Source organism: Eschrichtius robustus, chromosome 14, assembly GCF_028021215.1.
Source record: "Eschrichtius robustus isolate mEscRob2 chromosome 14, mEscRob2.pri, whole genome shotgun sequence".
NCBI lineage: Eukaryota > Metazoa > Chordata > Mammalia > Artiodactyla > Eschrichtiidae > Eschrichtius > Eschrichtius robustus.
The window spans coordinates 39,046,880-39,074,878 of record NC_090837.1 but is presented as its reverse complement, the minus strand read 5'-3'; the positions used below and the strand labels follow the sequence as shown (position 1 = coordinate 39,074,878).

The 27,999-nt window shown below is 38.1% G+C and overlaps 1 protein-coding gene across 2 annotated transcripts in view; it reads left to right on the top strand.

Annotated features, from left to right (window-relative positions):
- ABHD3 (abhydrolase domain containing 3, phospholipase) overlaps positions 1 to 27,999 on the top strand; it is a 44,224-nt gene that overhangs the window by 10,703 nt on the left and 5,522 nt on the right. Inside the window, exons 4-9 of one of the 2 annotated variants that reach the window (XM_068562962.1) lie at positions 4,002 to 4,047; positions 16,918 to 17,030; positions 21,019 to 21,192; positions 23,175 to 23,223; positions 23,303 to 23,468; positions 26,601 to 27,289. In XM_068562962.1, the coding sequence (XP_068419063.1) occupies positions 4,002 to 4,047; positions 16,918 to 17,030; positions 21,019 to 21,192; positions 23,175 to 23,223; positions 23,303 to 23,468; positions 26,601 to 26,779 (727 nt within the window). In that variant the 3' untranslated portion in view covers positions 26,780 to 27,289. Of the gene's footprint in view, positions 1 to 4,001; positions 4,048 to 16,917; positions 17,031 to 21,018; positions 21,193 to 23,174; positions 23,224 to 23,302; positions 23,469 to 26,600; positions 27,290 to 27,999 lie in introns of those variants that run through there. The other variant, XM_068562963.1, reaches the window with a different exon arrangement.

The window sequence follows — 27,999 nt, the reverse complement described above, 5'->3', positions numbered from 1 at the left end:
GTTTGAATGATCCATTGTAGAGACTCTGAATTCTGTTATATTTTTTAAAAAGAGTTTCTATATATTTTCTAATGACTGATTTTTGTTTATCAGGCAGATAATTTGGGTAAACTCAAATTCAAACTCTGTCCCCTCTGTAGTAGACAGCAGCTGAAATCTCTGTTCAATTTTTTATCCTTAATTGGACTGCTTAGAGTCTACATCACAGAATGCTCAGCCAGATTTTGTGACCATTTTTTAAATCCGGAACTTAGGACTCTGCCTCTGTATCTCTCTCTTTTCTGAGATTTCCCCCTTTCTCTAACTTTTGTAGTTGCATCAAACTCTGTTTTCTGGTTTTCAAGCCCATGAGATTGAACATTTCTATTTGACTTTTATCCATTACTAATACCAGCTGGTGCCTCCCCTCAGCCAAAAAGCTGTGAAAAGAAACTCATCCAATGGCATTTTTTTCTTCCAAGTGTCAACTCCCGTTTAGTTTCTGCCTGCTTTGGTTGTTCTCCATCACCTTTATAATTTATCAAGCACTTATTTTTTATTCTATGGAAGGGTTGGCCCAGTAGGAGCTACCATGACATTTCTGGAAGCAGAACTTCCTTGTCGTCTTTTCTTAACCTGGCATTCTGAACCCTATGCCTATTTTGATGCTAACCTATTTTTCCATCTTTATTTTCTATCGTTATCCTACTATGTAGTCATGTTTCAGCTAAAATGATCTATTTTCTCATCCCTCAGAAACTTTTATACATTCCTACCTTATATCTTTGCTCACATTGCTCCCTTCAGCCCATATTATATCTCACATTTTCCTTCTGCTGAAATCTTTACCATTTTCTGAGTCTCAGCATAAGATCTATCTGCCTTTTTCATGAATCCTTTCCTAATGAATTTTGCCCATCCTAACCTCATAAGGCTTTATTATCTATACCACTCGCTGGACATTGAATCACATACTACCTTGTGATATCACTTTTGTTGTGGTCACTCATCTGAAAGTATAATGCATTTCTTTTCAACCTAATTAGGTTATACTCTTCTTGAGGCCAGGAACCTTATATTTTTATTTTGTTTTCCTCCTACAAGCACTAACTCAATCTTTAATTCAGTAACTAGTCTGTTTAATACATTTTTGAATGAATGAGTCATTCCAATATTAATATTCATGTAAAATGCCTAGAAGATAATCTGGCACGTAGTAAACACTAATAAATATTATCTGTTATTATTATCTGAAATCCGCATAATGATCTCTGAATATTCCTCTCACTCCATCCTTTGCTGATTATTATTTCTATTCATAGACTCAAAGACTTGTGGAATCTTAGAACTGGAAAATATTTAAAGTTGTATGATAAAATCCCTTTATTCTGGTAGATCACTGGGCTTGAGCAGACTCAAGGCTATCTGTCCCATTTCACTGTAACAGTGGTTCTCAGCCAAGTGGTTCTCAACAGCCCTACTACAAAGAAGTATTTGATCCAAAATATCTGTAGTGCCCAAGGTTGAGAAATCCTGGGCTGTTGAGAAATCCTCATTTTCATTAAGTGAAAATCATCTGCTTTCCTAATTAACGTGTTCTGTTGTCATAGAGAGTTCTCAATATCAGATTTTTATTTAGTATTTCTTCTCTTTATTTATATTTTCCCTGTTTTGAGAGGAAAATTTAAATAGTTAAAGTATGTAGGAAAAATAAATTTTGCAGAACAATTTCCCTCCTAGACATACCCTTTAAAATTGGGAGAAACTGTAAAACTTATTTGGAGAGAGCTGTTATAAAGTTAAGAGGGGCTTATCAGATGTCTTAGGAATAGTAGGTGTTTCACAGCCTGCTCTTTTCGTTTTACTGAAGTGTCAAGTGTCCCCTGATGACAGTCAGGGTAGAAAAGGGGTTAAACGAAAGCAGCTAATTGCTTGTCACCAACTGGAGTGGGAGAAAGGGACCAAAGGGCAGCCGTCATTCTGCCTCCCTCCATAGCTGCTCTCTGCTTCATCCTCCCTTATTTCTCTGCCTCATCCCCAAGGCTAGAGGTATATACAGTGATGACATTGTCAGAAACAAAGACCTATGGAGACGTCAGTACAGTTTCTCCTCTAGCAAGAGATAGCAGAGCTGTGATCCACTTTTCAAGGTTGCCTAAAGGAAAGTTACAAACATCCCAGTCTGTAATTTGGAAGAAAATCCCAGATGTATAGGCTGCTTTTTCCTGAGTTTGCAGATCAACGTTTTCTTTCCCCTCACTAATTCTGTTCCCTTCTCTCAGGGGCAGTCACATGATGGTATCTTGCCCCAGAAGCCATTTTTATCCTTATGTAGTGTTTGCACTTTGAAAGTGGTTCTTTTCTAAATGACGGGAAGCTTCGAGGTTCAAGGTCACAACTAACTTTAGCCCCGATTCCTGTGTTACTTATGTGCTTATGCAAGTAAATACAAGTGGCTGTCTGTCTTGCCATTCTTTTTAGCAAGAAAAGACTAAAGACTAACTGACCCTACCTAACTTTTCTGCATGTTTTTATAGTATATTTAAAATCTTTCTCTGACTAGTCAATAAAATGTAATATTTCTAGCCTTTTCTCAAATTAGATTTCTGAGATATTAGAACATTTTTCTTCTTTTTTTTAATAGATTTAGTTAATTAATTAATTAAATTTTTTTTTTTTTTGGCTGCATTGGGTCTTTGTTACTGTGTGCAGGCTTTCTCTAGTTGCGGTGAGCGGGGGCTACTCTTCATTGCGGTGCGAGGGCTTTTCATTGCGGTGGCTTCTCTTGTTGTGGAGCACGGGCTCTAGGTGCGCGGGGTTCAGTAGTTGTGGCATGCGGGCTTCAGTAGTTGTGGCATGCGGGCTTCAGTAGTTGTGGCTCACGGGCTTAGTTGCTCCACGGCATACGGGATCTTCCCGGACCAGGGCTCGAACCCGTGTCCTCTGCATTGGCAGGTGGATTCTTAACCACTGCGCCACCATGGAAGCCCTGTCACATATATTCTTAATTATAGGCTTTTTGTATTTATTTCTTCTGTGTTAAATACATCATGAAAATAAAGATAATAAATGCTTTAAATACAAAAAGGGGAGGGGTTAAATTAGAACCTTAAATGGTCTTGATTGATTAGCTAAGTAGATAGACAAAACAAAATGAATTTTAATTGACATGAATATAGATTCACTAAATCAAAGAGAACCCATGCAGACACAAGTCAGGATTTTGTTTGAGGATGGCAAAAATACATATCCAGGATTATGGTTGACAGAAAGTTTTGTCAGTGGAGAATGACTGTGTAAAGGTTAGCATTGTGCTGCAACTACCACTGCTACTAATTAGCTAACTGTTGTTGTGTACTTACTGTGAGCCAGCACTGCTCTAAAGCCCTTTACATACGACCATTGACCTAGGAGAGGCAAACAGGATTATAGGACACACAGCTAGTCTTTCCTCCCCTAGGTCAGCTGAACACCAAGCAGTAGCATAGTGGGGGCCCAACCTTCCAACCCAGATGCCATGCTCCTTGCAGCTCTACCTGTAGTGATGTTTTCACCACAGGTAAAATTCCAGTGTCTGTGTTTGCCGAGCCTTGACGGAACAAGAGCTGTTTCTCAGGATAGGAATAGATGCTTATTAATGTTGCAAATAGAAGAGGTAGAGGACGTATTTTTTTAATTTGAGGCAAAAACATTTAAGTTTGACTTGTATTCAGACTTGTTTTAATAATACTTATTGGAGGCCTACACATATACATAGGAAGTAGTTGTAAAAATTCTGCTTTTGGTAGGAAAATTTAACATCACTTTGATACACAGTTTTCTGGTTTGAACCCACATGCTGAATTTAGAGAACTAGAAATGTATTTTAGTGCATTTAATGAAATTATCAAGCATCCTCATTTCTTTGGAACAGATTTTTAAGAACCTTTCAGTGCTCTAAAACTGTGCCAATAAGATGATTTTTATATTATATTGTAAGAATCATGTGTAAAAATAACAAAAATTACTTTCCTGGTTTTTAGATGTGTGGTTTTTAACAACAGAGGAGTGGCAGGGGAGAATCTCTTGGTAAGTAAATTTAAATTAATCACAACGGCTTAATTTTTAAAAGAATCATTTCCAGTTTTATAACAAAAACATATTCCTTTTTATTTAAGATAGCTTATTATGTAAACAATACAAGTTCATTGTGGAAAAATATGGATAAGAAAAAAAAAGGAAACCCATAATTATACGACCAGGGGAACCCCCTTAGTCTATGTTCATCCAGATCTTATATTTAAATTTTAAAATGTAATATATTTCTATTTTTTAAATCAAGACTTTATTTTATAACTTAACTTTTATACTTACCATATTTTAGCATCAATAAATATTTATCTACATCATTTTTAATGCAAAACATATTTTCTTTAAAAATTAACTGGTACAAAAAAAATTAACCAGTACAATAATACATTTTTAATTAAGAAATTTACTGTCGTCATGAAATGGACTGACTGCATGTTATATGCCTATTTGCCTGCCACAGTTTACATGGAGGAAATATTATTTTAAATCAGCTTTTTTTCCCCTCTAACCCCTAAAGTTTTTGCTAGGATAGAAGTTCTTCCATCTCTTGGAAAATCATCACTCTGTCTGATGTTAACCTGTGAGTTGGAATGAGAAATATTACACTTACTGAAATTTTCTTGAAGCTTTTCAACTGTTAGTCCCTCACCACTTCAACAGGTCAAAGGCAATTCTATCAGAATAGAAAGAAACTTTTTTTCTGGGTCATTGATAGAGAATGATATTAAGACTATAAATAATTAAGTCACGATGGAAATAAAAATTTACAATCATGTCACTGTGTCGGTACATTATGAGAATTTGGGGAAAAAAAAAAAAGAGCTCTTGCACTTTCCTTTATAGTAAGTTAAGTCCTGGAGGGTATCAAGATCAACATGATTTCAAAAGCTAAAGTTATAAAGTGTTTACGGTCTCACTCAAGTGCCTTGTGAAGGTGAAGGTTCACATTTCCTTACTTAGTCTGGCCCTTTAGGAATCTTGTAGACAGATGGTAGGTATTTTAAAGGGAAAGATTTGAACTTGTCACTCTGGCTCTGGACTAAGCAAATTGTTTTTGAGCAGCTCTTGTCTGCTGTGTGTCCTTCTAGGTGCTTCCAGGACACAAAGATGGGGAAGACATGGTCTGAGGCTCTCAAGAAAATAATGTGCTGCAAAGTAAAATCCATTCAGTTCCATAAAGTGAGAGATAAGGATCTGTTCATTTAGCAAAGCTGTGTTGTATGCCTACTAAATCAGGCACTGTACAAGGCAATAGAGTAAGGAGTGCACACATTATTACACACAACCCTAACCCTTATTTAGGAGCTTTAACTTAAGTTGCAGGAGATGGGCAGATACATAAAAATATACACAATACAGTGTGACCACAGGAAGGTTTATTAAGGCTACAGAGCATAGAGGGAAGGAGTAACTAACTGCCCCAGGGGAGGCAGCAGAATATCGCAGTGGAGGTGGATTTGGGTTGGATCTTGAAGGCTATGGTATTGAACCAGCAGAGGGGATAGGGGAGCTTTCTCAGCATGAAAAGCAAGGTATTAAAGAGCATAGTAGCAAGTACTTATTTGTGGAGGGATAAAAATGAAGATCATTTTATCTAATGTTTATTGAGTCCGTAGAATATATCATTATGTCTCTTTGTACTCGATGTTCAGCAATAGAAACAACCCCGTGATTTAGGTAAGTGTAGCCACCATCATCCCCATTTTCCAGATGAAGAAAATGAGGCACAAATAGGTTAAGAACTTGCTCTCACTGAGAAATTCAGAGCCAGGATTCAGACCCAGGTAGGCTGACTATGTGCTTATGTTCTTGACCATTATACTGTGCTCCCTCTCATTACTCAGGAAGTGATAGGAATTCTCCCAGAAGGGTAGGGCCAGATTTTGAAGAGTCATGTGTAGAATTCCAAGGAACCTAGTATTGAACCATTGACTTTTTTTTTTTAAAGTTTCGTTTTATTGAGGTATAATTGACATATAAAATAACTTGGTCATGGTCATGTTTTAGAAGGAGAACCATGGCAGAAAAGTGATGGAGGGGAAGGAGGCTGGAGGCTGGGAAATCTGTTAGAAGGCAGTTATTAAAGACCTATCCAGAGTGTGAACGCAGAGGTAGGGGGAGGAAGGGGAGAGAAGAAAAATGAGGGGTATTCATGGGGCAGAAAGAATAGTATGGTGGGAAGTGAAGAGACGGGAGTCAAGGTTGGCATGTCTAGTTTTGCTGACTTCTAAAAGGCTAATACGGTGAAAGGTAATATTTGCTGAAATAGGAAATTTAGGAGAATTTACAAGCTTTTGGTGTCATCAAAATAACAAATTCAGTTTTAGATATTGAGGGTGCTTTTAGGTCATCCAGGTGGAAATTTTTCATAAACAGTTGGATGTACTAGACTGGACCTCAGAAGAGACACACAGGCTGGAGAAAGGAATGGATTATTGGTACGCAGTGGAACCAGGAGGTCAGGAGTGGGTGAGATCGCTTAGGAACCATTGGTAGAGCAAAGGATAGACTCTTAGAACACAACAAATAGGAAGGAGGAGAGAAAAAGAGGAGGAGGAAGCTTGAAAAACTTTCTACCCTGAGCATTTAAAGTTAATTGGAAATTTACTTCGAAAGAATGCAGCAACCCAGTAACTTTTACCCATAAACTTGCACAGATTTTTAAAAAATCTCCAAGAACACTTTGGGAGACTTTACAAAGGGATGGTAATTAGATACATTTTTTTTTTTTTTTTAACTTTTAAAGAATTCAGTGAGTTCTAAGTGAGAGGATAAGAGTAGCTTGATCTCTGGTGTCTTATACAGTGCATCGGGTTGAATTCTGATGAACTGGTACCTCCAGCAAATATCTGTATCATAAAGGCTAATGCCATCTAACTTAAGAAAAAATAAGGATAGCAAATGACTAAAACATAATTATATCCTTTTAGAATAACTGTTTTTGAAAAGAAATTAAAGGGAGTAAATGAATTATAATTTAATATATACTTCTTGTAACCTAATGGATCACAAAAATGAGATGCCAATATTGATTATTAGAGCTAGGTTTGATATTTAGATCCCTTGATAGTCCTTCTTCTTTCTGCCTTAGAGCTATAAACAGTTACTGTTTCAGACTAGAGGAACTCTATGAGTATTTATACCTCACCTTGTTCCAGAAAGGATTTAATGTAGCGCAGACCCAGAGTAAGTAAGACCTTAAGGTAGGCATAAAAAAGAACAAAAGATGAATCAGCAAAGATCAAACAGGAAGGAACCGATTCTAACTGAAATTAACCCAAAAGAGCTAGTAAAGGTGAAATGGAATTTAGAGTAAGCAGTTCTCCTAAGAGTGGAAGAAATGCAAAAGTAAAAGATTTGCTGAAATATGTTGGTGATATACTTAGAATTTATAAGGTTTACTATGGCTCCTGCAGAGCAGAATAAGAAAGTAGAATATTTCCACCACCACGTTGTCCTCATTTCCAATTAGTCATTGCAGGATTGAGAGAAAGCCAGAAGCCTTGCTCACTAGGAAATGAGAAGCCTGCATGTTGCCCTTCCTGGGGCTCTGAGCTGTAGAAGACAGAGTCCTAGTCTCAGTAGACTGATCCTCAGATACCCCTGCAGGGTTCTTGGAGCCCTCGAAGTAGACGGTGCTTTTTTTTTTTTTTAATATTAATTTATTTGGTTGCACTGGGTCTTAGTTGCGGCAGGTGGGCTCCTTAGTTGTGGCACGTGGGCTCCCTAGTTGTGGCTCACTGTCTCTTTAGTTGCGGCATGTGAACTCTTAGTTGCAGCATGCATGTGGGATCTAGTTTCCTGACCAGGGATCGAACCCAGTCCCCCTGCATTGGGTGTGCGGAGTCTTAACCACTGAACCACCAGGGAAGTCCCAATGGTGCCTTTTCTTGCTCTCTGCAGATTGGCTTTCAAGAACAGGAATCCAGGAATCCAAGTTATCCACGAACTCCCTAATATTAATGATTACTTTGTGAACTGTCATGTTTCCAGCTTAGTTTAGGAATGATAATCTACAAAGAACTCAGCCAAACCTGAGTTTGTTGAACGCTACACAAGGGTCCCTCTCCTTTTGTTTATAAGGTCATGCAGACTTCTATGTCCCTAAACCCAACCAGAAAACCCTCCTAGCCACTTTGGAAAATACTCTGGCAGTTTCTCAAAAACTTAAAATTGAGTTGCCGTATGATGCAGCAATTCCACTCCTAGGTATATACCTGACAAATGAAAATATATGTTCATACAATAACTTGTACACACATATTTGTAGCATCATTATTCATAATAACCAAAAGATGGAAGGAATCAGGATGTCCATTAATGGACAAATGGATAAATAAAATGCAGTACAGCCATGCCATGGAATATTTTTCAGCATTTTAAATGGAATAAAGTACTGACACATGCTACAATAGGGATGAACCTTGAGAACATTATGCTAAGTGAAAGAAGCCAGACAAAAGATCACATATTGTGTGATTTCATTTGTACGAAATATTCTGAATAGGCAAATCTATAGAGATGGAAAGAAAGATTAGTGGTTGCCTCGGGCGGAGGGAGGTGGGGTGACTGCTAATGGTGGAGGGTTTCTTTTGGGGGTGATGAAAACGTTCTAAAATTGTGATAGTTGTACAACTCTGAATATACTAAAACACACACACACCCTGAATTGTATATCTTAAATGGCTGAATTGTATGCTATGTGAATCATGTCTCATAAAGCTGTGAAAAAGGAAAGCCTCCATCAGGTACTTTCCTGTTCAAGTTAGAGCTGGTGAGGGGTCGGGGGGCAACAGTGGAGCAGAAGCCAGAAAATACTTTAAAGCAGTGCTGCTCCAAATGCGGTTTGTCAGCCAACTTCTACTTCTCAAACTATCTGACACAATCCCTGACAGTATGAGGGGCTGCGAGAGAATGTAAGCCACCTTCAGCTCTGAGCACGCTGCCGAGGTGAGCTGATTATTTTTTTTCTCACAGAAATACTCTCTTGGTGAGAGAAGCAGCGTGCTGATTTACATTCTGACGCCAGCCCCTTATCTCACCCCGGACTGGCACTTTAAGTAGCTCTGCTTCAGGGATCCTCTAATCCTAAAAACCTCATTTAGTCGATGAGGACACCACTGGAGAAGTGGGGTGACAGGCTTGACGTCATAAAGCTGATTAGTGGTCTTAGGTCATGAACTTAGACTGTCCAATGTCTTTACGTTTCAGCTCTGGCTTTAAGTCAAGTCAGGCCGAAAAGAGGGTAGAGATAAAGAGGGTTTTCAAAGAGAGGGATCTTGCCTCAATCTCCAATGCCTTGGGTAGTTACTTAAGGACTCAGATCTTGAGAAATCTGCTCTTGTTTCCTACTGAGCTTTTCCACCTTGGAAGCTAATGGGGTATGAGGGATGTAGGGCTCTTTCCCCTCCTGGGCCCTGTTTTCTGAAGGGGGCATTAACAAGGGATTAAGGACCGTAATGGTCTGAGGGAGGAGGAGCATATAGCGCATGACCAGCCAGGGCACAGTTCAGTTGTCAGACTTTCACCTTCAGGCACTGCCTTTCCCACACTCAGTATCTTCCTACTAAACACCACTGTGTCCCACCCAAGTCTGCCCTTTCCTGAATGCTCCCCCAGATAACCTCTCCCTCCTCCCTCTACCCATCAGAACAACCCAGGAAGGCTGTCAGCCAGATGTGGATACGAATTCATTGAATCGTATAGAATTTTCTTCTAACACTGATAAGTCCAGTTCAGTAATATCAACTGCTGTAAGTGGCGGGTATGCAAAAGATTGTACAATTCTCTATATTTAAACAATTTTTAAATAAAAAGAATGTTCAAGTAAATACAGAATTTTAGGAACAGTATATTTTTTAGGAATAACAATGATAATTTTAGGAATAACAATGATGCAATAGCTAGCTACCATTCATCGAAGGCTTCAACTGTGCCAGGTGTTCCTTTATGCCATGAGATGTTTAGCAATACTTCTCTGTGCACTGCAGGGAATCCCTGTAGAACTAGACTTCCCTCTTCCCAAGTGACTCTAGGTAGGTTTTGTCATTCTTGTCAGTGCAGCCTCCTCCTCTCTTGGCTCAGTTCTCACCCTGTTTCCTTATTCTCTTCGAGCAGTTGGTTCTCAGCCCTGGCTGCACAGTAAAAGCCTCTGGGAAGCTTTGAAAAAGTACTGATCCCTGGATGCCATCCCCCAAAGATTCTGATTCATTTGGCCTGGGCTGGAGTCCAGGGGCCTGTGTGTGTCCTAAAACTCCCCGGTGAGTCTAGTCTGCAGGCAGGGCTGAGGTGGTGGGTAGTCCCAGGCTTCCTAGGACCCTGGCCTGAGAACTCCTGTCTGCCTGGCTGACAGGCTCTAAGCCACTAACAGACTGTGCTCATTTATCGGTGTCGCTTTGTAGCATGACTGCATAAGCATGTGCCTTGGCTATCCAGAACGTTAGCAGGAGCACGGCATATAGGCTATCTTGGCCCCAGCATTGGCTGGGGTATTTCTTGGGGCCCTTTGTTTTGTGGTTGGTTACTTTAAATAATTAACAAATTCTCAGGCAGATTTGGATACCTGGTCATTTTATATGCCTATCAATGTAGGTGAAATGATTATTCATTAAAGTGCTGGTTTTATTTACATATGCACATACATTTGTTTTCTCTGACTCTTTGTTTAACAAACTCAGTTTCCAAAAATAAGATCAATTTTTCTAAGAATGATTTGGGTAGCTCATTAGGTACTGGACTGGGAGTGGGTGGAATGAAAGCAAAACAACACAACAACAAAAACACACTGCAGAGAGCGGTTAAAAAGCATAATTCGGGCTTCCCTGGTGGCGCAGTGGTTGAGAATCTGCCTGCTAATGCAGGGGACACAGGTTCGAGCCCTGGTCTGGGAAGATCCCACATGCCGCGGAGCAACTAGGCCTGTGAGCCACAACTACTGAGCCTGTGTGTCTGGAGCCTGTGCTCCGCAACAAGAGAGGCCGCGATAGTGAGAGGGCCACGCACTGCGATGAAGAGTGGCCCCCGCTTGCCGCAACTAGAGAAAGCCCTCGCACAGAAACGAAGACCCAACACAGTCAAAAATAAATAAATAAATTAATTAATTAATTTTAAAAAAAATAAAGAGCATACTGTCAAAAAAAAAAAAAAAGCATAATTCGCCCTATTATAAAAGTATTATTCCTTTTGGGGTAGCCTACATCTACACAAGAATCACAGAGTTCATGTAAGCAGCATCTTATCAAATATTTGAGTACAGATCATTAAATACTAGAGAGAAGACTGTAAAATGAAATATTGTAAGCTCTTGATGTTTATCAAGACATTACAATAAAGTAAATGTGAAATTTAAGTGATTTTTAAAAAGACATTTGCGTGCCTTTTTCAGTTTTATTTTTTTCTGGACAGAAAACTGAAATCTTTTTACGAGCTGGCCTTCTTCAGTATTAGATGTGTGGCAGATATTGAGAGAAGGGTCCTGGGTTATGGCTTTTTCTGCAGATTAGCAAATTAATCAGCTCCCAGAATAGCTAGGGAAAGTCAGGCTACCTGATTAACAGGGTGAATTTTAATTTGTTTCTATACCCCCCAAAAAATTTTTAACGAAATTTGCATTTTAAAACAAATGACTTCTAAATCAGGGCAAGAAAATTCTCTTTCAGAATAAGGAGAAATCAGTTTGTCTACTTTTTGGAAGTTGATTAAGGATAAATTAGATGTAGTTCATAGATAAATATAAAATATATGCTTTATTCTTTTCTCATCTATTATGTATAATTAGAAGTAATTTTACTTCATCATTCTCTTCCATGCTTTTTAAAAAGTAACCTCTAAAAAGCCATTTAGCAAATTACTATTGTTTCTCTCTGATCATAGTTGCAGTTGAACAATTTGAACAATCTTGGTTTGTAATTATTGTCAAATTATTCTAACATAAAATATTGGGTTGGCCAAAAAGTTCGTTCGGGTTTGTCTGTTACATCTTATGGAAAAACAAGAATGAACTTTTTGGCCAACCCATTATTTATGCCCAAACGTCTGCTGAAGGTTACTTATCCTTTAGATTTTCTGCATTTTTCAAGAATATCTTTCCCATCCTCTTCTCACTCTAAAAGGAACTTTCATCACCCAGCTGAATCCTGCCAGGTCTTCCTTCCTCCCTTTAGGGATTAGATGCGGCTTACTTTACCTCTGTTCTGGAAGTATGAAATAAGAGGATAGTTGCTGGTGGTATTAGCAGCCCTAGCAACTGAGAATTAACTAACATTTTTTTAAATCTAAAAAGATGCTATAGGGACTTCCCTGGTGGCACAGTGGTTAAGAATCTGCCTGCCAATGCAGGGGACATGGGTTCGATCCCTGGTCCAGGAAGATCCCACATGCCGCGGAGCAACTAAGCCTGTACACCACAACTACTGAGCCCGAGTGCCACAACTACTGAACCCCACGCGCCTAGAGCCCGTGCTCCGCAACGAGAGGAGCCACTGCAACGAGAAGCCCGCGCACCGCAACGAAGAATAGCCCCCACTCACTGCAACTAGAGAAATTCCGTGCGCAGCTACGAAGACCCCAATGCAGCCAATAAAATAAAATGAAATAAAATAAAAAGATGCTATGAAGTTATATCTTCAAACCTGAGGAAAATGTCTGCCAGGCCTACCAATTCAACATATTACCCCCATAAGTGTCTTTGCTGTGTATCCTAGGTGAATTCTTTCTTTAATGGGACTCAAGTCCTATGAAGAAAGAAGGCATATGATGTTTCATGTTGGAGCCCATCAAGTAGCAAGAGGTTGTGTGGTATAACCACGTAGGTTTGCATATCAGAAGTTACTAATCAGGTCATCTCACTTTCAATCCTGTGTGTTTCCATTCAATTCAACAAGTATTTATTGACTGTATAGAGGTGAGCAAGATAGTAATAGAGAGAGCCTCACATATAGATAGTAAGGGCAGGGAGCAGGCTGGCCGGGACAAGTAGGGGTAGAATTGGGAAAGGCTGTGAGTTCCTGGAGAACAGGGGCCAAGTCTGACCTTTTTTGTCTGAAATTTATTCAATTTCTTCAAGTCATGATTTCAGCAGGCAGAGTTGACTGTGAAGGCCACTTGGCAGATGAAGTTTACACAGGTGGCAAGGATATTAAGAGACTTAGCAGACAAGAGAACAGCAGTGTCCCATGGACCAGAATCCATACATATGGAGGACTACTAAAACGCAGAGCTGGAAAGGTTACTCGGCATATTGTGAAGGGCCTTAGCAGAGGACTTTGGATTTAATTCAGTCAACAATGGAAAGCTAATGAAGAATTTTAATCAGAAACACTGTCATGGTTAGAGCTGGAAGTGTTCTTCAGGAAGATTAATCTCATGTTGAGTGGGATGTATGATTATGGATGGTGATTAGGAAAGGCTGGCAGTTAACTAGTTCAGAGGTTATCACCTGGTAGTCCAGGTGAGAGGCACAAAGGCCTGGGAGCAAAGACAGCTGGTGCCACACCCTCTCCACACCTTTTTCCCTTTGGTGCTTACCATTCCCATCTTGCCTACCTGATGGCTTCCCACTGCAAGCACCCCCATCTCTTTGACTGGGGGCCTTCTCTAGCCATGGAAGCCTGCTGAGCCTTTGCTCAGGGCAGACCAGAGTGCCAGGGAGTTAACATCCTCCAGGAGCTGCCTTCAACCAATGGCTGAAGCGAACTGGTGGGCAAATAACCCAGCTCCCTTGCCACTTGGTTGGGATAATTTTGAGCCTTGTTCGATAGTCTCCCAAAGTGCCCCAAGGGGATTGAGTCCCAGTTGTCCACAGCCACAAACAGCTGGGTAACATTCTTTACTGGCTTCCTACCCTTTCTGACTCACACTCACTCACCACTCCCCTACTCCCCATTCCCCCATCACCTTCTAAATGAACCGCTTGCCCTCACATCCTTGTCCCTGGGGCCTTCTGAGATAATCTAACGTACCAGGGCCTTTACTAGAGTGGAAAGAAGGGCTCGCCTGTGTATCCTGAAAAGATTCTGGGGAGGAAGAAGCTACAAGACTTGGAAGTTTATTGGCTGTGGGTTAAGGGAGAGGAAGAAGGCAGTGTCACCTACAGTTTTAACTAAGAAAATGTAGATGTCATTTATAGAAAAATGGGAAGTTAGGAGAAGCATTAGGAGTTTTCATGAAGAGATAAAAGAGTTTACTTTGGGGCATTTTGAGTTTGAAGTACTGACAGAACATTACTTCTGGAACTTGGGAATTTGCATCTGGAGCCCAGGAAGAAGGAAGAGACTGGAGATTCAGGCTTAGTCACTGCCTAGAGGTGGTTGATGAAGCTGTGAAGGTAGACTAGACCTCCAGGAATTGGGTATTGACCAGAGAATGAGCAGATGCAGGCCTACGACAAAACTTATGGAAATGAATTCTCACATTTGGGGTTGTGGGGAGAATGACAGGAAATGGAAAGCCAGCAGCAGGATGAGAACAGGACGAAGCCATCACGGAAGCTAAGGGAGCGGCCAGCAGGCGGCAGATCGTGCCAGAGAGGCTCTAGATGTGCTGAGTTTCAGAGTTCTGGCAGCTTTGATCCACACCAGCATTATCAGTTCCCAACTTAATGTAATCCACTGGGAGAAAAACATTTAGGGAAAAATAAGCTCCTATGTCTGAGCGTACCAGATATTGATTTGCTTACTAAATATGTCATGGAGGGCTTCCCTGGTGGCGCAGTGGTTGAAAGTCTGCCTGCCGATGCAGGGGACATGGGTTCGAGCCCTGATCTGGGAAGATCCCACATGCTGCGGAGCAACTAGGCCCGTGAGCCACAACTACTGAGCCTGCGCGTCTGGAGCCTGTGCTCCACAACAAGAGAGGCCGCGACAGTGAGAGGCCCGCGCACCGCGATGAAGAGTGGCCCCCGCTCGCCGCAACTAGAGAAAGCCCTCGCACAGCAACGAAGACCCAACACAGCCAAAAATAAATAAATAAATTTATAAAAAAAAATATATATATATATATCATGGAACCCTAGTGCTTTACAAGAACTAGTTTACTTATTACAAACATAAACTCCAAGCTCTGCTACTTTGTGACCTTTGGCAAATTACTCAACCTTGCCAAGCCTCAGTTTCCCCACTTGTAAATAAGGAACGAGGTGCTATTTCTGGTCCTTCCTGGCACTAAAATTCTCTGATCCTAATAATTTTCCATAGGCCATTTCTCGCATACCCTAACTCTGTGTGTATGTTCATGTATATGTGTGTGCATGCGTGTATACATACATGTACACACGTACTTCACTTGAAGGCTGAATAACAAGAGTATGTGTTGGTGATTGTTTATAAATAATACATAAATTTAAAAACTATGCAGTGTGAATAAACTCACATGTAGTAAAAATGCCAAGTAGGGATGATCTTTTTCACTGGAATTCTTGTGACAAATTCTGCAGTCACCATGAATGAGCCTGGTAGTAGATATCATTCTGTTTAGATTTTACATTGAATTTGTGCCCCTCAAATGCATTTAATCACAAAGTATTTTTGGAAGTATCTCAGCTTCGTCACTTATTAGCTGTTCAGGAGTTTACAGGAGTTGCTTAACTTCTCTAAACTCAGCTTTCTATTAATAACTCAGTTTCCTAAGTATAATAATGGCATCTTCCTCAGGGTTTTGTGGACACAAATTTAATCATTCAGTAAATGTTAGCCATTGTAAGTACCGTCAGGTTAACATTTGTCTTTTGGTGAGTTTTATATTTGCAGATCTCAAAAAGATGGTAGTAGGCAATAGGAGTATTTTAGCCTTGAGTTTAGGTGGAGGGGTCGGTGAAAATTGTAATTTTCTCAGACTACTCATGAGTAATTGAATGGTGGGTGGCACATAACCTTCCAATCATAGTTTACTGGAATATTACAATCAGGGTGGTACACATAACTTGTTTCGGTATTTTTATTAGGGTAATAAAAGGGTTACCAGATTTCTCTCTTTGTTATTAAATTTCTGGTTATTTTATCTCACATATACTTTATTCATATAAACACTCTCACATACATTGTACAGACAGGATTGCCCTCTGCTCCCAGATCTCAAACAAAGCATCTGTGAAGCTTTTCTGCTGGAAACAGAGCCCTTATTGATGAAATTCACATGAAAACCATTTGTTTTAATGCATTATGTATTGAGGCATAATCAGCTTTACATATTTTAACATTTTAAGTGTCTGTTTTCAGTGTAGCACAGCTGGGGTTATATGGAAATATTATTGAAAAAGAAAATATTTAATTAATAAAGCACACTGGATGTTGCTTTATCTAGAGTGAAGGCAGTGCCAGAAAAATCACACTCCTTCATTGGTAGACAGCACTCAAGATAGAGAAAACAGTTCCCCAGTAAGAAAGGAGTCACAATTTAAATTTTTTGTGGTATTGTTGGAAAGCCTTTTTTGGTTGTTTGATTGTGTTTTTTAATAAGAATTACTTTGGCTTTGGCTTGTCAGGCATAAGTTGTTGTTTTTTTCCTATAAAAAGGTGTGATTCTCCACTTTTTCTGCCTAAATTGACTCTGTTCTTGTTTAGAGACACATTTGAGTAGAGTACTGCATATCTGTTTAATTTGAGGTATTTGTATTGGTCTTGCCCCATTTTCGTCCAGGCTTTCTTGCATGATCAGTCTTTTGTTAGTGCCATCTCGAATAACACTGACCCTAGATGGCATATATGTGTACTGCAAGACAGGAAAATGATAAATTATTATGACTCATAGTATGTGCAAACAAAGGTCATTTTCTTGTATTTATGGCTTCTTGCTCTTTTTTACAATTCTGTATTATACAAATGATTAACCTCCTGATTATAATTTTTGTGCTTTACCTGTCATTGCTTGCAGACGCCAAGGACTTACTGTTGTGCGAACACTGAAGACTTGGAGACGGTCATTCAGCATGTTCACAGTCTGTACCCTTCTGCTCCATTCCTGGCAGCAGGAGTTTCAATGGGAGGGTAAGGTTTTTCCTTTCTAAAATGTCCAAAAGGGAAGTGGTGCTAGCGACTGCCTCTTTCAGATGACTGTAAGCTACGTGGGCATTTAAATGTTTGATTATTTTTATCATATGTCTCCACATGTGGCTGAATGAATGAAGGAATTAATTCAGGTAAATTTTAATATTTTCCTTGACTACTGGTCTCTGTGGTGAGAAGTATACAAGTACCTCCTTGGGGCGCTTGGGGTTTTGTGAGCCCGAAGGCTTGTCCGAACCCCATGGAGTTGATTTCCATCACTGGGTGGCAGCCACGTTGACCTTCAGATTCCCTGATGTATTCCCAGCCATCCCTACCACCGTGTTCTCCAGAACCATTCTGGAAGCTGAACTTGTACCATGACTTTCATCACTCCAGTTGTAGAAATAATAATTATTGCTCTCTCCAACTGAAGAGGCCTTCAAAACAGTTTTTCCCCAGGTGTTTTTCTTGTTTGTTTTGTCTTGTTTAGTTTTGTTGCTGGGCAAATAGACCTTCCCTAGAATGCTCTCCTAGAAACTGTGAAATGCTGTTTGTAACCCCCTACTCCAGCTGCTATTTTAAGCAAATGAATATTTTAATTTGTGCTGCTTGCATAGGGGCTTTTTTGGACCTTCTATGCCATGTATATATTTATATTTATTTTATATTTATATATTTAGGCGTATTGCTACTAATAATTGTTTAATCTTTTTGTTGTAGTAATAGTGAGCTTAATAAAATCCAAAATTTTTATTATATGGCATTTTGCTATGCTTAGATTACCTAAAGCATTGTCCAAAATCAACAAACACATGAGATAGAAAATGCTATATTTTTCTTAATTTTGTAATGGATTTATCTGTCATTTCAGTTTTCAGAACATTTTAGGAGCATGTTTACTTGAAAATGAACAGCTTTACAAATGATAGGCTCTGAAAAATCGGCTCCAACAACAGCTTTTTAGATTCTGATAAACATAAAACTAAGAAGAAAAGAATACGTTTCTTACATTAGCATGGAAGGTCTGACTTGACCTACTAAAGGAAGAAATCTGAATCACCACAGAAAACCCAGGCAGAATCTGTGAATTGTGCTTAAAGGAAAGTATTTCACTTCTCTTTCCTTTGCCCCATAATGAGAACCTTAAAGGACAAGGTGCCCAGCTGAACTTTCTTCCTTTAATCATATAAATTCTTGACTTTTTTTTAAAGCCAAACCTTAATAAACAGGCCCAGATTCTCTGTTCAGAGGTTCCTGGGAAATGCCTATTCTTGTCGAACTGAAGCCTCAGTGCGAACTTGACCACTAGCCTCTGCAGCTTGTTGAATATTAATGTCTTGTAAATTGTTCAAAGGAAGTACCCTTCCTAGTTGCCTAGCACTGTGACATGTTCCCAAGTGGATTTACCACTCGGGGATGTGTTTTACAGCTTGACACATTTTTCTTTTTGGAGATGCAGCAGACAGAAGCGTCTGTCAAAGATCCTTATGCCCAGGCTGGGTAATCTCCAAGCCTGTGATGCCTGGGGCCAAGTAAGGGTTTTGAGCCAGAACTAAGTCTAGCCAAGGAATCCACGCTGCTCTAGACTCAGTCTGATTCCAATCTCCCAATGAGTTGGTAAACTAGCTTCAAAAATGTATGGAAATTCCCAAATATATATAAAAGTAAGAAGAGTATAATGACGCTTCATATATACTCATCACCCAGCTTCAATAACTATCAACTCAAGGATAATCTTGTTTGTCAGTATTACCACCCCCCCCATTCCCTCTCAACTCTGATTATTTTAAAATAAATTTTAGACATCATTTATAAAGATTTCTGTAGGCATCTCTAACAGGTAGAGTCTCTTAAACAACAACAACAACCCACCACAATACTTTATTACATTTGAACAAAACTAACAATAATTCCTAAATATCATCAAATATTCAGTCAGTATTTCATTTCCCCATCAGTCTGTTGGCTGGTTTTTACAGTTTGTTTGAGGCAGCAGCCAGCTAAAGTCCACATATTGAGATTGATATGTCTCTTAAATCTCTTAATCCATGGGTTTAAGTCCATTGGACTTCCCTGGCAGTCTCTCTCTTTTTTTTTTTTTGGGTGAAAAATGGAGTCTTTTTCTTGCCAAAGTAAGACAGCTTTTTGGGGGGTAACGTCTTGACATTATTTTGCTCCTGAGTAATAACCAAGAAGCATCCCCACCTACTCGGTAGCTATTCCTGGTCCTTCCTACTCCTGAGGTTCGCTTCCAACCCTTTCAATTTGCCTATTACATCAGACTCAGAAATCTCTGACCTCCAGCCAAAGAATAGGGCCACCAAAACTAGGACCCTAGAATGACCCTTTTGCAGGAGAGTAAGCATTATCCCCTAAATAGCTTAGTGAACCACAGTACTATAAACCAGGAATACAGTCATTAATGAAGAGTTGTTTTCAAGAACGAAATCTCCAGCCTGAGGTCTCAGCCCTGGGTCAGGAAATCACTGAAGTAGTTTCTGACACTAAGGAAATGCTGAAGCTCTTGGCCTTTGGCAGTCTGTCTAACCTACAGTCACTCAGCCTGCAGTTGGGATGAATTTTAAAACACCACATGGAGCCATCTGAATCTTTCTGCTGTGCTGTCATATTTTCAGTAAACCTCGGACAACAGCAACAAAAACAACAACAAAAACCATGAAATCTCCATTTTTTATCTAAAATCTCATCACATTCACTCTGTAAATGGATTTTTTTCCATTTGGGTTGTATAAAAAGAATGAGAGAATTTCTACTCATTTGTCCTATTTCAGAACCTGGGCAATTGGAGAAATAAAGAATGGAAAATATGAGAAACAGAATTTAGGCTATCATCCTTTTTCTTAGTTGGCAATGTCAAACTTAGATTTCTGACATTACTGCAGGTTAAACTCCATTCTTGTCCCTCTTACCAAAATAGAACTAGAGTAGAATCAGGAAAATTGATAAAATGAAAGGAAAATATGTGATAGGAGATAAGGACAAATAGCAGGAGGGAGTAGGAAGAGAAAACAAGTGACTTTAGGGGCCAACTGCTCTGCCACAATTCAGAAAGTCTAACTCTAGACGAGGGAGCCCTTACAGACTTGCTGTAGGGTACAAGGATGCACAGGCAACCGGAATGGCCACCCAGACCAATTACTCAGAATCTCTGAAGGTGAGACCCAGACGTCGATAATAGTTTTAAAAACTCCGCAGGTGATTCCAACATGCAGCCACATTTGAAAACCACTCCTTCTGTGATCTTTCATCTATGCCAAGCCTTGGCAAACCACAGCCTGGAGGCCAAATCTGGCCAGCTGTCTGTTTTTGTATAGTGCAAGAGCTAAGAATGGTTATTATATTTTTTAATGGTTGAAAAAATCAAAACTATTTCATGACATGTGAAAAGTATATGAAATTTCAATTTCAATTTCAATATCCACATATAATGTTTTATTGAAACATGGCCATATCCATTTATTCACGTATTGTCTACGGTTGCTTTCAAATTATAATCACAAGGTAGTTGCAACTGAGACTGTAGGGCCACCAAAGCCCAAAACATTTACTTTGTGATCCTCTATAGAAAAAGTTTGCCTGAAACACTCCCATGTATTAAATTAAACACTCAACTGGAGGCTGGGGCCCAGGGAATTGCAAATTTTTAGTAAATCCCCAATATCATTTTGAAAAAAACAAAAAGAAAACCACTCTTATGGTGGCTTTTTCTTATGTTTTACTTCATAGAAAGGTATACATGTAAGTAATAACTGTATGCTTTGTCCATTCTCAATATAGCTGACTGCAAGATAAATAAATAGGTGAATGTAAGGAAAGAATAGAGATACTTGCGTGGTTTTCCAAGATAAAGGACTTGAACACTGGTTTATATTTTTCTTCTCCACAGTTAAAGTCCACAATTAGAAATGGGATGTCTTGAGAGACACAACAAATTCATCACTGAGTTTTCTGTCTTTCCTCATTTTAGAATGCTGCTTTTAAATTACCTTGGCAAAATGGGGCCAAAAACTCCTTTGAAGGCAGCTGCAACTTTTTCAGTTGGTTGGAATACTTTTGCTTGCTCGGAGTCATTGGAGAAACCACTGAACTGGCTGCTTTTTAATTACTACTTGACAACTTGCCTCCAGTCTTCCATTAATAAGTGAGTCATCTTTAACACCTGATGTCTGCAAACTTTGGATTACGTGCCACAGTAAAATGTTTTCAAGCATAACACTGCTAATATATGTATATTTATGTTTGCATTATATGCATTTACTACTGCACCAAAATATTCTTTCTATTGTCAATATATACAAAAATAAAAAGATTTTAAGTATAAGCTAAAAATACAGATAAAAGCTCTGTTTTCTTTCTGTACCCCAGTGGATTACCTTGTACAACCTCTAGGCTCTGTGCCCCACTTGGAAGATCACCGTTTCATCACTGTTCTAAATTATTCTAAAAGAATAAAAACAGTCTCAAATATGTTGAATAACATTATGGGCTATTTCCCTGGATTTTCTACTTGTTGCTAATCTTATTAGCACCTAATTCTCCCCTAGGTAGTAAGTAATGTATTAAGTGTTTTTAGAGACGAATAATATGATTTCTAAGCATGTGTTATGAACATAGTATGTTTTAGTGGCTTAGGAGAATGCTTCTAAAATATGGATATTCTCAGCCCCTACAGTTCTTAACATTACCAAAATATTATCTTTGCATTAGATTTTCTGAAATTGTTTAGGTATCTTCTAACAGTTAAACAGTATGGCAACAAAGAACATGGGATGTTTCTGTTTATTTTTTGATAAATGTTACCATGAATTTTTAAGGGAATTGACAAATTTAAATATAAACTCTAAATAAAAAGTAGTTAATTTGTGCATAAATTAACTGAAAACCATAGTTACCCCAAAAGTTGACATTAGACACTGCATTAAACCTAACCTATTTTGGGGAGTTCTCTGGTGGCCTAGTGGTTAGGATTCCAGGCTTTCACTGCCATGGCCCAGGTTCAATCCCTGGTCGGGGAACTGAGATCCCGCAAGCCGTGTGGCATGGCCAAAAATTAAAAAAAAAAAAAAAAAAAAGAACAATATATATTCCTTAATTAAAAAGTACTTTATTAAAAAAAAACTTAACCTATTTGTTACATTACAGATGTTGACTATAAAATACTGCTAAAAATACTACAGAATCGTATTTTTATTCATGGTCACTGAAATGGGGGACAGTAGCAAGAAAAAGGAAGAGAATGATTTGAATTAAAATATAGGTTATACAAGAAAAATAACCAACATTTAAAAATAAGTATACAACCTAGATGGGTGGGATGGGGGGCCGTGAGAGGGAGGTCCAAGAGGGAGAGGATATATGTATACATATAGCTGATTCACCTCCGTGTACAGCAGAAACTAACATTGTAAAGCAATTATACTCCAATAAAAAATTTTTTTTCAGTATACAAAAATATAAATTCTAATTTTCAGTATAGCAATTTAAAAAATAAGATAAATCTTCAGTTGATTTACCCAGTTGAAAGCTTCTGGCTTAAGTGAGTCCTTTTTGGCCAAATTGGCTTAATAGCATTGGTGTGTAGGTACAATTTGTTATGAAACAACACTTTCGTTTATTATTGTTATTTCATTTATTATTACTGGTTCCTTTTTCCTCAATTAAGAAAAAGTACTTTTAGAAAATGTCTTCATGTACTTCAAATACTGTATGATGTCACTTATGTGTAGAATCTAAAAATTACAACAAACTAGTGAATAGAACAAAAAAGAAGCAGACTCACAGATAGAGAACTAGTGGTTACCAGCGGGGAGAGGGAAGCGGGGGAGGGGCAATATAGAAGTAGGGGATTTTTAAAAAGGGGATATAATATAATGAAATCATGTATGTGAAACTTTTGAAAATTGTAAAGCACTATAGAATTTAAAGAATCATTCAATAAAAAAATAAACTTTACAAAAAGTCTTCAGGACAAATATCAATGTATTCCTGCCATGTCTAATTAAGTAAATATTTATTGAGTAACAACTTTATTCCCTGTGCTAAGTTACTTATCATTATGTATTTTAGGTATGTTTGAGATGGGAATGACCTTAATTTTTTACTTTTGAAATTATTTTTTTCCAGGCACCGGCATATGTTTGTAAAACAAATTGACATGGATCATGTCATGAAGGTAGGAGAGAAACTTTATGTAATACGTTTATTTCCTTTTTTGATTCCAAGAATAAATATAATCGGTTTTTGTTTTTCAGGCTAAATCCATAAGAGAATTTGATAAGCGATTCACTTCAGTCATGTTTGGCTACCGAACAATTGACGATTATTATACCGATGCCAGTCCAAATCGTAGACTGAAATCAGTAGGAATTCCAGTGTTGTGTCTGAATTCTGTGGATGATGTTTTTTCACCCAGTCATGGTAAACTTAACATCTTTGTATACATTTTGACATGAATTAACTGTTTTAAAATATTGTTCTTTTTAGGAAAATACAGTAATAAGAAACAAAATGTCAGTCATATAATGTTTTCCACTGTGATAAACAGAAAAAAAAAACACCTTGATACTTATAATTTAGTATCTAAATGTCTCAGATCACTTTAAACATCTTCGTAGACCCTTATCTAGTCTACCGTGAGAGCCTCAGAACAAATTATGACTCAATATTTTGTTTGTTCTCATTTTTACAACCTTTCCTTCTTATCAAATAACTGTTCTTTGGACAGACTATGTTACAGTATCTTTGCCTCAAGAGTACATTGTCGTCACTTGCCTTTTCTTCCTGAGGTTTTTTTTTTTTCTAAAGAGTAACTTCTACTGCTTTTATTTTTATTTATTTATTTTTGGCCACACAGCTTGTGGGATCTTAGTTCCCTTACGGAATTGAACCCATGCCCCCTCCAGTGGAAGCACGGAGTCTTAACCACTGGACTGCCAGGGAAGTCCCTTATTCCTGAGGTTCTTATACAGAAGGCTTTGGAATTTTTTTCCCCTTTTAACCTAGAAGAGAGCTTGAGACTTTATTAATATGATGTCCTTGGATAACTCAATGAATGTAGCACATTCGGACTATAAGGTCATATTTGAAGGGAAAGAGTCTGTTTTCCCCCGGATACTATATAAAAGAAAATTATGCCCAAATTAACTTCCTTGTTCTCTTAATTCAAGAAATACGGAATTTTGTAACAAAGATATATGTGCATGTGTTCATACATTAAAGACACCTAGAAGTGATCATACTATCTTAGGGATAAGTAGACTTGACCTCTAAATTTTTTCTAATGAAATTTCACAAAGCTTTTTATAAAACTTTTTTTCCTTATTTCTCCCCTAAATACTTTAAAAACATTTTCCCCAAGTACTTCATTAAAAAAAATTACTTTGAGTACAAACACAGCACATATGTATTGCCAAAATTTCAGAAAATCCCCAAAGTATGTTTTAAAAAAGTCACTTACCATCTCTCTAGGGGATATCGTTTTAATGTGTGATTTATGATTAAATCACAGGTAATTTTAGATGGCTGGAACTTTTGGTCTTTGACCACAAATCAAAAAATTAAACTGTAAACTTTTTTTTTTTTTTGGCCTCTGCGTGCAGCCTTGTGGGATTTTAGTTCCCCCACCAGGGATTGAACCCAGGCCCTCAGCAGTGAGAGCAGAGTCCTAACCACTGGACAGCCAGGGAATTCCCTTAACTGTGAACTTTAATATCAGTTGAATTACATGGAGATTGTTTAGCCTATTTTCATTGGATTAAGGAGGTCCAGTATTTCTCTATTTTTATATTTCATGGACCCTTCTTCCACCAACAAAAATTTCCCAGCATTTAACTTGTCTTGACCCACTTGAAGTTTAAGCTCACTATTTCTTATTCTTTCCCAGCCCTTAAAATCATCTTGCCACATTAAAGTAGTGGACAATTGTCTGCATTCTGAGAGCACAGGCAGCCAGCATCTTTCACATGACTCGAATGGCCCAGCCTTTCGTTCTTCTGATATGACTGTAACTATCAGTGTGTTAGAAATTCCTGACTGTATCCAGAGTGTGAAATTGGGGCTCTTAATAATTCCATTAGAGACAAATGAAGCACTCATAATCTAAGCCCTTAGTGTAAGGTGAAAAAGGAAAAACATAAATAGTATCAGTCATTTCACCTGCCCCTCCCCTTAAGCTCTAACACCTGATCCCAAGATAGATGTTCTGTTTTAGGTGTAGCTGGATAAGGATGTGAGTTCAGGACCCATTTAGGACAAGGACTTGGCTTCCTAGGCCTTGATTTAGGTTCTCTAGGTTTATTCTTCAAGGAATGTAGTGAGAGGTACAATTTTTTTTTTCTTTTTGCTGTGTCCCGCGGCTTTGTGGGATCTTAGTTTCCCAGCCCTCGGCAGTGAAAGCACGGAGTCCTAACCACTGGATGGCCAGGGAATTCCCTGAGAGGTCCAATTTAGATCATCTAAACATGCAGTTTGGGCCCCACAGCAGCTCTATCTTCAAAGGGTCTCAGTTGTCCTATAGTGTGTCAGCTTCCTTTCCTTCATTGGAAGGGTAGGGAGATCTTATCTTTAATGAACTCATTTACCCCTAAGACTCTACCCAAGATACGGAGGTCTAATTACTGGATCAACCATGTTATCTTAATTAGGGATATAAGATTTAGTAGTATCTGAAATCAAAACACTTCTCATGCCAGGTTGTGATCCATTATAGATCTTAAATCAAAAGGTTTCACTGTTTGAACTCTAAGCCTGGGGGGAAAATAAAAATAAAACAACTTTAACTCATGTCCTTTAAAGTTTTTACTCAGTGTAATTTTGTAGAGCATTTGAAGAGACTGTCCTTACTGGAGGATTATTTAAATACAGCAATTATATTTTCAAAATAAAGTTTTTCTTTCTCCTGACTATAAACAGAAATTCAGAGAAGGAAAAAAATAAATAAAATAAAATAATCACCAGTGTTTTACCACCCAAAGATAAACATTGTTACCACTTGGGAGTATTTTATGCCATTCTTTTTTGCTATCAATATGTTTTTATAAATCATATGTATAATTTTGTATCCTTAATACAGCCACCAATTGGCCTCAGGAATCTAACTTCATGTAAAGTTAACCAAAGTCATACATAATGAATTTATAACTGTCACAAAGGTGATAAGATCAGTTTGGGTTTTTTTCTTGGTGTAGCACCTAAGTGGGAATCTTATAACATAATGTAAGTATTCACCATTTCTTGAATTATTTAATTTCTCAATACAAGACTGGGCCTATACTTTTGTGTTTTGATAAATTACTCGATTGATTCTTCCAAAAATCATGGTCCAGTATATAACTGTGAACATGAACTGTTATAATATAGGTGGTTGATATAAATTAGTCAGACTTATTCCATTAGCCATACTCATTATGAATATTTATTTAATGATGTTTTGATTTATAATGATTGGAAATGATAAAGGCATATACTTTTCCTAACAAAAACTATTAATAATTATATATTTTTCTCTCTCCTTCCCTTCTCTTATCCTCCCCCCGCCCATTTTTTGTCAAGCTATTCCAATAGAAACTGCTAAGCAAAACCCTAATGTTGCTTTGGTCCTTACTTCTTATGGAGGCCATATTGGTTTTCTGGAGGGAATCTGGCCAAGACAGTCCACTTACATGGATCGAGTCTTCAAGCAGTTTGTGCAGGCCATGGTTGAACATGGACATGAACTCTCTAGCATGTAGTTCTTCGGGTGCATTTTGTCTAAACCACCGTAAAAAGGCAGCTCAGCTTACTGCACAAATCTTAATTACTGTATATAAAGCAAATAAGCCAGCAGGTGGTGAAGAGGTCCAGAATGACATGCAAAAACTACTTTTTGGAGTAACAAAACAACTTTGTAGCAAGAAATAAAATATAGATTTAGACTGTAACTTATGTAGATTTTATTTTTAATATGCCTTACCAAGTATGACCTTAAATAAAGTAGTACAAACATGGAATTGCACTTAACCAAAACTATTGTGTAAAAAGATTTTAATTCCTCAGGGTTTTAATTTAGGCTAGTATTTTTTTAGATTATTTATTTTAGGTGATTTATGGTACTTTAATAATTGTAATAGGACTTTGGTTATTTGAATGTAAGTTATGAGTTGGCACATTCATAAGGGTATTTATACCTAATGATGGTAACATGAAAACTGAAATAAGATAAAATACAATGTGCTAAATCTTTTACATATTTTAACTTTAAAAGGCAAATGCAACAAATGTTAGACTGACTTCTATACATGTTCTTTTACTCTAATAATATTAAATTAAGGCTGACTTATGTTTTATAATGATTATAGTTCACATGCTTATTTTTTAAATAGTGTATGTGCATACTTATATATCATTATATTAAATAAATTCTACCATTTTAAATTGTTTCTTTGTAAGATTTTATCCACAAAAAAGTAATCCCTAGAAAGTAATTTGTGATAATTTCATAAATGCATTAGTAAGAAATATTAAAACAGTTTTGTTTCACGGTTTCCAGAATATTGGGCTCCCACCGTTCATACCAATTAAAAATACTTTCAGCTACAGGAAACCCATCTAACAGTGATTTAGGAATAACAATATTTAATTATCTTGCATCACAAGAAGTCCCCACATAAGCAGTCTCCAGATGTAGGTGTTTATCATTTATCAGTGTCATCAAAGATGCAGGCTCTTTCTGTTGCCACATCCCTAGCAGGCAGGGTAGCCAGTTATCTCCTAGACACAGGATGGCTGCTGCAGCTCAGACATCACATTTGTATTCAGAGAAGAAAAAGGCAGAAGGAGTGGGGCCAGACACATCTGCCCTTTTGGGAAAGTGAAAGCTCTCTCAGAAGACTTGCACTTATATCTTTTGGCCAGACCTGTGTCACATGGTCACCCTGGTTGGCTGGGAAATCAAGTATGTAGACTTTTCCAA